The 10108-nt window shown below is 39.2% G+C and overlaps 1 protein-coding gene across 2 annotated transcripts in view; it reads right to left on the minus strand.

The window, feature by feature from the left end:
* Positions 1–8866, minus strand: part of prxl2b (peroxiredoxin like 2B) — a 44329-nt gene extending 35463 nt beyond the window's left edge. For both annotated transcript variants that reach the window (XR_008572223.1, XM_054784474.1), the window contains exons 1-6: positions 8710–8866; positions 8231–8435; positions 3739–3790; positions 3564–3627; positions 3406–3481; positions 1825–1943 (exon numbers count right to left, since the gene is read on the minus strand). Coding sequence is in view for 1 of the 2 variants with exons in the window: in XM_054784474.1 (XP_054640449.1) it covers positions 1825–1943; positions 3406–3481; positions 3564–3627; positions 3739–3790; positions 8231–8435; positions 8710–8772 (579 nt within the window). In the remaining variant the exon portion in view is untranslated. The remainder of the gene's footprint in view (positions 1–1824; positions 1944–3405; positions 3482–3563; positions 3628–3738; positions 3791–8230; positions 8436–8709) is intronic.
* Positions 8867–10108: the final 1242 nt, after the last annotated feature.

Here is a 10108-nt window from a genome sequence, read left to right on the forward strand (position 1 = left end):
ATGGAGATAAAAATCAGATTTGAATGGTGATGGGCATATCTAATAGCCAATGTGACTGCAACGTAAGTACACTGTCATGGCGCCTTACCACAATGTACAGAAACATGTCTACGCCAATGACGCACAAATACACAAAAAACATCATTCATGAAGTCTTGAGTTGCTTTCCTAGTATGTTTCAGGTCATTATCCATGTACTCTCTGGTGTGGTATACTTTGGATGATCAGCTGTTGCATTTGTTCCATACACTCCTAAAAAACGGTACCTTTTAGGTACCATACCACTGTGGTTGCTAGCCTGGTGTAAGGGTGCCAAAAGTGGTACTTTTTAGGGACCGAACCACTGCAATTGGTACGCGTGCATAAGGTACAACTTTTTGAGTTGCAATACCATTTTAATTAGTACCCAAGTTTAAGGGTGCCAAAATGTTTTAGGTCCTACCACTGAAGTTGGTACCCTTGCATAAGAGTGTCAAAAGGTGGTTTTAAAGTATCAAGCCACTGTAATAATACCCAAGCACAAGGCTCCAAAAGTGGTACTTTTTAGGTCGCAATCCACTGCAAATGGGACCTAAGCATAGGGTGCCAAACAGCGGTAATTTGTAAGAGCCACCACAGTTGGTACCCTAGCTGGTACCTCTTATATGAGGGTGCCAGATGTGGTATCACTGAAACTGGTATCCGAGCATAGGGTGCAAATTTTTGAGATGCTGTGCCACTTCCAAGTTTAAGGATGCCAAAACATTTTAGCATAAAATGGCAAAAAGTGTACTTTTAGGTACTAATCACTGTAGCTAAGCAAAAGGCATAGGGGTGCCATATATTGGCACTTTGTAGGAACTAAACCACTGCAATTTGTACAACAGCATTAGGGTACCGAATAGTGGTACTTTGGGACCAAATCACAAAAGTTGGTACTCTCGGTGGTACTCCTAGCATGAGGCTGTCAAAAAGTGGTACTGCAGTTGGTGCCTTGGCATAAGAATGCCAAAAAGTGGTACTTCAATAGTGCCAGGGCACTGCAATTAACCAAAAAGCGGTATTTTGTAGGTTGGAACTAAATCGTTTCAATTGGTGTCGTACAAAAGGGGTACCAAAAAATGGTAGAGTAAACCTTTCACAACTTATGGTAAAAAGGAGAAGAACTGTAGAGTTTAAAGGATAGTTGACATATTTAATACACAAGTGATACATAGTGTGTCTTTAAATGAGGTCAGCTTGTTTTGCATCCTACAGTGAGCCATTGACATACAGCATCATTGACGCGACTGTACCAAATTAATGGGACATCAACTTGTACAGATAATAAGCATATAACAGGCAACTACTTGTTCACCCAAACGTGTCGAATCCCTTGAGAAAACCTGGGTTTCTGCTTATCGGCGGTTGACTCGGTGCATTCCTAACAAAGGTTTGCTGTTACGGCAAACGTTGTCAGGACCCCGTGCAAACAAGCATGGCTGCTAGCTTGTGACCAGAACTTGTTTCTGCAACATTTGGACGTCTCGCGCAACAATAAGGTCTGTTCTATTACTTGACTGACGAGAGGACGCGTGTTGCCCTTCAGACGGGTCATGGGGAGGTCGAGCCTACTTGACGTGGTGGCTCCTGTAGCGGGGGGGACAGGACATGTGCTGGATATCAGAGGGAGCCCTGACGGTCACAGGACAGACTCCCACCACCACCACATGCGCTTGTATGACCGAATGTTTCCATTTCATTGTGCGTGTAGAAGCTTGTCAAATGTGTGCTCACGTAAAAAAGTGCTTTGACACATTTCCTATTTCACCAATGTCCAATTTTTTGAATGAAAGTGCATCTTACCACTGGCTTCTGACCCTCTTTCACTTGAGATGAGATAGACAAAGCTTTAGCAATGTCCTCCAATGGTACATAGTCTCCTGGGGAGTCTTGAACGAAGTGCAGCAAGACCTTTTCACCACCTTTACACAGCAGAAGACATTATCATCAATCTGTTCTTAACTGTCATACAAGTGTAAAAAAAAAAAAAAAAAAAAACCTTAACCATTTGTAAATAAATCTAAAATGCATTAAAAAAAAAAACTCATTATATAGCAGTGCATGACAGAATAAAATATATATATCATGATTATATCATCAATCATGCTATTTTCGTGGTAATAATCCCCACCACGGACTATTTTTGCGGCCGTAGCCCATGCCAAACTAAAACTCAACTTTGAACCTCCGAACTCTGAACTTCCTGTCCTCTAGCACCAACACATTTACAGCAACAGTCGAGTACATGTCTTATTTATGTCTTAAATGTCTGTTATGTCTGGCTTATTTTCTATATTGGGTAATATGTTACTTCATGTCCAGAGGGCTCTTACAATGTTAAAAACGTATTTAGAAGTTCCTAAACAGGATTTGTATGCTCCAACTACAAAAATATTCCATTTATACATAAGGAATCCTACTTTGCGAAAATTCACTTATCACAATTGGGTTTAGAACCAATTAACCGCAGTAAACGAGGGATTAAAATACCTTATGAAGCCACTCATCCTTTGCTGCCGCATGTCAGAAGCTCTGTGCTAAAGGAAATATAAAGGTTTGATTGCTTTAAGAGAGTTGTTTTTATGCTTTTTAACATTCTCCACTGTACAGCAAGTGTAAAAATAACTTAAACACTGTATATCAAAATTTAATAACAGCAAATTGAGTGGTAGGGCTGCACAACTAGCCAGCAAGGGTCGTTGGTGGCGTTGGCTGTCAGCAGCGAGAACCAGGGCAGCGGAGGCAACTTGCTCTGGCCGGCAAGGCTCACTGAGGATGTGGATGTGGCGGGATGCTGGAGAAGGATTACTGCCTATGAGGCGATTCCCTTCACATTCAACACAGCTGACTTAGCGGTACACATTGAATTAACCTTTTATTATTATTTTTGGCATTAGCCATGTTGTACTGAGCAGCCAGGACAGAGACGTGTGTACCACTTTCGCTGCTGTGCTACATCGCAAAACAAAAGTTACATTTACTGTTCTGTGGTTAGCACCATAATTTCCTCTTTGCTGTCATTGGTACACGTCTGTGGTTGTACTGTATTACAAACAAAAACATTTTCTTTTAAATGTCAAAGAACATTTAACACTCTATTTGTAGTAATTATACTATTTTACATGCTATTTACGTGACTAAATGTTGATAGTATTGGAAAATTCTGTACTCTCCACTAGCTTGTAATTATGATTTCTTGTAACAATACTCATTTGTGCCATCAATTACTTGAGCTTTCATCACATTTCATATGATAGAGCACTGCCCTCTAGTGCAGGGACTGCAACATACATACTGTATATTTGAACTCATTAAGCTGCCAACAGCAGTCCCATATGGGCTCGTTCTTTAGCATATCATTCCTTGTGTCTGGCTGCACTGTACCTTTGGCTACGATGATCATGCCTCCACTCTGGAGTAGATCACCTGAGAAGTTTCCCTTGATGCCGTTAGCACTGGCCTGAGAGCGGCAGCAGCAGAGAGACAGGAGTCAGCCAATAAAGTGATGGCAGGCGGCACCACACCATTATGCACACAGCTACCTTTGCAGCTACGTCTCGTACTTTCTTCCCCAGTGCGGCAGGAACTACGCTCAAAGCAGTGTACCTACAGGGATCATTCAGCAGCATGTCTGTCATTGTGCTTGTATTGGATCTCATTAAATTGTGCAGGTGTACATAATAATGTTAAGTGCAGTTTCCACAGAGATTCACTTACCTTTTGAAGCCGAAATCCATATAGCATTTCTTCTGCTCATCAACATAAATTGCTAAAAAAAAAGACAATTTTAGGGTTAGTATTTCCCATACATTAATTTTTTGTGGCAGCCACAAATAGATTTGGCGCTGTTCACCCTCGCTCAGAAACACATTATAATGGGACCGTCTATGTAACGCCGCTTGTTAATACACCTTGTATACATCTTATATCTGCCAGAGAATAAGAAGATGTACAGTAGCAGAAGGGATCAGTGTTGCCAACTTAGCAACAGTATATTTAGCCTGAGTGAGCGTTTCTCACCTAACTCTCTGCTTTTGTTGTCATCACAGCTCCAAAAAAAAAAAACCCAAAGAAAGTTGCAAGTGCCAGCATTTTGATAAAGAAGGTGAGAAACACAACCGAATTCAAGAAATATCTCATGGCAAAACATGAAGGTGGTGTCCGTGTTGAATCAACCGCTGATGACATCATAGACGGGTGACGGAGCTGACTTTCAGTTCCTGTTTCCATGTATTAGCAAGTTTAAAGGCTGCTAACAAGGATGTTTTCTGATAAAATGTACGCAAACAGAGGCAGAAATTAGCTTTAAATTTTTTTCTACGTTAACCGAAAAACACGCTAAGTGAGGCGTACTCTGACCGGGGTTCCACTGTATTGACCCTTCCCTATCTCAGAGCACTCACAGGTGGCTGGCTCTGTCTTGTGACATAAAGAAATGACAAAAACAAGCGTCAAAAGAAAGTTCATTTGTAGTTCTAAACATATTTGTTTTGCTTTTCATATTTTTTGTCTCCCACAACTTTATTCCTCTCTCCTACAGCACCCATTAAGGGGCTATCCACACGGAAACGTTTTCAGGTCAAAATGGCAAAGTATTCTATCGTTTCAGCCTCTCATCCACACGGCAACGGCGTTCTGGGTAACCTGAAATGATAGTTTTTGAAAACGGCTTCCAGAGTGGGAAAATCTGAAAACGCCGGCTTGTCATTGACATATTGACAGGCAATACGATGACATCACCGACCCACCGCTGCCTCGTTGCCGTCACGTGACCAGAAGTGAGCTCCGACAAGCCAACATAATATATGAATATTTCAACGGACATGATTCTTCACTTCAGTCGACATTCTACTCACCTCAGTCAACATTCTCCTGATATTTTTTGTATTATACGCCATAATGACTCGTAGAAGTAATTCCACTTCTCGTAAGCGGAAGACGACTGACTTATGCGCATGCGTTCTTTCTTTTTCTATGGTTTGGAGTGTCACGTGGTTGCGTCTGCGTGCCTGTTCACAGCATCACACGTAGGTGTGCCTTGTGTATTACATCCTTTTCACTCAGTGATGCGTTCCTGTCTGGATGCAACCGGCACAGTGACGACGCAACTTTTTTTCAGCCCGCCAAAAAAAAAAAAAAAAATCCCAAGAACGTTCCTGTATAGACAGGACCTAAAATTACATGCAAATGCACAATGGACAATTATTCAAATTAGAAAACTATGCCATTACCACATAATTACAGTGGAATCTATATATTTAAATATCCCTAACGTACAATTCAGAAATGGGCCGAATTTTCCTGTAAATATACACAAAGAAAGCTACAAACAGCTTCACACTAATTACTAGGGTGGTGAACAATAAACCGATGCGACCGAATATCCGGTTTGACAAGCGAGAGATACGCGTGCACCGGTAGAAGCCTCTAGGATCGATAAGAATCAGCCATAAATCCTGAATCGACTATCGAGACATGCACCGGGTATCACAAGACTAGCAACCGGTTGACAGTACGTCTCTTAAACAGCGCAAGTGCCTGGGCTACTGGTGAAAGGATTGTCATGCATTCACCATAGCTTACGTGACTGTAGAAGTCAAGAGTAGCGAAGCGTACATTATAGCGATCTAATTTATCATATATTATGAATTGTGTAAAACTAAGACAACATCAAATTAAAAGCACTCAATGAAAACAGCCACAATCCAGTACGAGCCTGGAGTTTGTTTATCAGAGAGAGGATTATACGTCGCTGTTCGGTAGCATGATTTAACTTGAGGTCGTGCATAAATCCAAATATTCATATTAGCACTCATTAAAGTAATCAAATCTTACGTTTATGCATTCCCACATTGTATCAGCATTTGGGACCAAATATGAGGTGAAAGACTACCATACTGTATTTTTCCCCTTTTTCTATTTATGCAGGGGGGGGCAAAGTTAGATGCTGCGGTCATGGACCGTGGAACAAAGTGGAACAGGTTGCCGCTCGCAACAAACAACATATGCAAAACTGTGATTTAGAACTGTATATAATTTTTAAAATAAAGTAATATTAATAAAAATAATATAAATATTTCAAAAATTGATAACCATTTACATAAAATGTGATGTTATTTTTTAAAAATTCTGTGGTTTTTTTAATCATTTTGGCTGAAAGTTTGGGTGATTGGGAACCCCTGCCTTAGGGCATGCTTGGGGATATGATGTGCTCTTTTGCACTTTTGAAAATACTGGAAGAATGCCACTTTAATACAATTGGCTTCTTTATTTTATAATGTAACATTAATGTCGGGTCGCACGGTGGCCAAGTGGTTGGCATGTTGGCCACGCAGTCAGGAGATTGGGAAGAATCTCCGTTGGGCATCTCTGTGTGGAGTTTGCATGTTCTCCCCGTGCGTGCGTGGGTTTTCTCCGAATACTCCGGTTTCCTCCCAAAAACATGCATTTTAGGTTAATTGGCGACTCTAAATTGTCCAAAGGTATGAATGTGAGTGTGAATGGTTGTTCGTCTACATGTGCCCTGCGATTGGCTGCCGGCCAGTCCAAGGTGTACCCCGCGTCTCGCCCGAAGTCAGCTGGGATAGGCTCCAGCATACCCGCGACCCTAATGAGGATAAGCGCCATAGGATGGATGGATAGATGTTTCGTGGTAAACTATGGTTTATTAGTCAAAACATATTGAAATACAAGTGATATGTAGTATTCTGGTTAGTAGGTGTCAGTAATTACACAAAACATTGAGACATTACATTACCTTAACACTGCATGATAGAGTGTGTGGAAGTGGGACGTTTTTGGCTTCTTAAGTTTAGTAGAAATAAATTCAAGGCTAACTGGCTACCTTGATAGCTTGTTAGCTCGCTAGCTTGCTAACTAGCTGCCGTCTCGAGTCTCTGCAGCATAAGAGTTGCGCAATGTGTTGTAAAGATGACTATAGGCATGTTATTTAATGTCTACAGGGCTCTAATAATGTTAAAAACCGTATTTAGAGAGGTTTCCTATGCTCTTAACTATGAAAATATTCCATTTATAACACTGAATCCTATATTGTGGAAATTCATTTATCGTCAGGTCTGGAACCAATTAACCGCTATAAACGAGGGTCGACCTTACACATTTTTAAATGTTAACTCTCTTTGACGTCGCAGACATAGAAAATGCAGGCACAGTGATGCTGATGCAACTCCCCTTCAACTCTCAGCAAAAGTGCAGATTCCAAACTGCCCATCTCTCTTTAAATTGTCAATTTCATTTAATTTGTCAATGTGTCGTCATGTCATTCCTCATTTGTAGATGCTTTCAGTGGAGGAGGGCAGCCACTTTCAAAGCAAAAGTAAATCTGCAATGAAACATAACACCACCTCATTGTTGTTGGGAAAAAAGCTTGTCATCCAGCAATCAAAGCCTGAACAGCAGCTTGGTTGCAGAGGGAGACAGGGAAAGGTGAGCCAACAGTGCCATCAAGTGGCCAACTGATAATGAAGCCACACATCATGGCTTTGAAAGGCAAAGACAGGCCTAAATTTTCCTTCTTGATGATCAAAGATGTGTTATATTATATATATGTTATATATTTTTGTTGAGGAGGAAAAAATGGGTTTTGAATGGGTCACATTATTTGTTCTGTACATGTTCAGTAAATTCATCATAAGGCTTCGTCTAGTTTTGAAGGTATATAATTATTATAATAACTATTTGACCATATCTATCTATGTATCTATCTAATTATGCATTTTATATTTGCATTCTTAAGTTTTGAGAAGGGTTCATTACACATGATAGACATTTTTTACACTGACAACATCAAAATGTTCCCTACTCTGATTTTAGGTGTTTTGTGAAAAAGGAAACTAACAAGAGGCAAGATAAAGTTTTTAAAGTGAGTGATAAAGGGAAACAAAACACAAAAGCACGTAAAAACGCTAAAAACTACCCTAGAGTGGTTAACTTCTTTGTGCACTTGTATGGCAGTTAAGAATGGTGTTTTGTAATGGAAAGTGTGAGTCTGGAACAGATGATTTCCTATGAAAACACATGTTTCTGAATGACTTATCAGAGGTCCCACTGTAGTTAGTTTCCCTTACATATTATGTTTGGGCTGCAGTAGCTCTTGGGCAAGGCATTGCAAACTCCAAACTACCGTGGATCAATTTATGCACAGACGTGTAGGTAGTATATAAGAGCATAGACTAATAATGGTACTTACATCCTTTAAAGAATCCTAAATCCTTGAACTCCTGGAGGCCAAATTCTTCGGGTCCCACACCCACGAGTGCCACACCACTGGCTCTCAGGTCTGGCTCCAGCTTGCTGATCTCAGCCGCCATCCAGCGACACACCTGGCAGCCAAACCTGCGCAGGAAGAACACCACCACCGGTTGGTCCTGCCACAGAGACTGGAGCTCCACATTCTGTAATCAGAAGATGGAGGAACAGTGTTATTACAGGGTGTCATATTCATGAGTACCTCTCCATAGCATCATTAATAAGTCACCCTGGAGACACCCTTAAGAGCTATTATCTTAAGTGAGGGATGTAATAGCAGATACATGACAGTTGGTCTCTCAGCAGGATGTTTAGTTATAGTTGAATAGATTTTCGTATTATAACATTGAGAGCTTGCTGGAAATACAACCGGAACCAATTAACAAGACACGCTTTCAAACTCTCTACTTGAAAGCTTACCTCTCCGGTGTCAGCGCTCTTTAATAAGTTCTTTCCTACTCGTACAAGGTCGGCGTTTGACATTTTCCACAACAAAAACAAACTATATGACAAAGACGAGAGGATGTTTTTAAAAAAACGCCTGGACACTGTGGGCAGTTGTTGTAACACAACTACTTCCTGGTACGCCCATTAGAAAAACTCCTCCAATCATACTCAAGTAGCACGGAGGTGCCAATCGGAAAGCTAGGAGGGCCCTAAAAGTAGGCGGGACGTAGTTTGATCGCTGAATAATAATAGGTTGTGTAAATTGAGCAAATGTCAGCGCACACCCAGATCACCCACATCATTTTTTTTCACCTATCAGTTGTTGATTAACTGAGTCTTTTTTTAAACATTCCTTTGCTTTTCCTATCTGACAGTTGTGACTCTTTCATAATAAAAGATTAACACTATGAGATGTACTGTAATATTTACCATATTTTTATATACTGCTGGGCTTTAAATAACATTTGAAACATTTTATACTATATTCATACTATGAAAGGTTATATATTGCAGTACTTTAACCACAAATCTGAATTCTGGTACAGTGAGAGATTACATTTTCAATTTAATATATTTTTATTGGTATTTATTTGATATATTTATTTTTCATGAGTCATATTTTATTCTTTTGTATTTTTTCAGGGTTAACATTTGTAATAATAATAATATTTAGCATAAGCATTTTGTATTTTCTTGTAAAATATTTGTAATCAGTTTTAAATATGTTTAATATTTTTTAATAAGTTCTATTTTTCTTTTTAATTTTAAATATTTATTTTTAATTAGACATTAATTTTAGTATTTTTATACGTGTTGACTGCACAGTGCAGTTCTACAACTACAATATGGTTAATATTGTTAATAAATTATGAATTATATAAGATATAACAATTAAAATAAACATGTCGTTTTTATATTTAAATCAATTCAATTAATTTTTTATTAATTACAAATAAAAAAAAATTACAATGAGTGATACTTTAATTTTAGTATTTTTAAGTGTTGACTTTGCAATTTTAAAATGACAGTAATATTGGTAATCAGCGAGTTGTTAATAACAACATAAGATATAATAGCCTGATGCTTAAAATAAACAAGCATTTGGTATTATTATTTTTTGTACATATTTCATGTATTTTTTACATTTGTTATATTTTTTGAATGAGTAATTTTGTAGTATATTGTAAATGCTATAGGCCGAGCAGTGCAGGTCTACAACCACAATGATATTGCTAATATATCAAATTATACATACAATAATCCATGTACATATATTGTGCATAGTATATAACTACACTGATATTGCCGTAGATAGCGGTGCTGATGTTGGGAGGGAGGGGCGTGACGTCACTGGACAGACCGGCAGGAAGAG

This window comes from Dunckerocampus dactyliophorus, chromosome 8, assembly GCF_027744805.1.
Source record: "Dunckerocampus dactyliophorus isolate RoL2022-P2 chromosome 8, RoL_Ddac_1.1, whole genome shotgun sequence".
NCBI lineage: Eukaryota > Metazoa > Chordata > Actinopteri > Syngnathiformes > Syngnathidae > Dunckerocampus > Dunckerocampus dactyliophorus.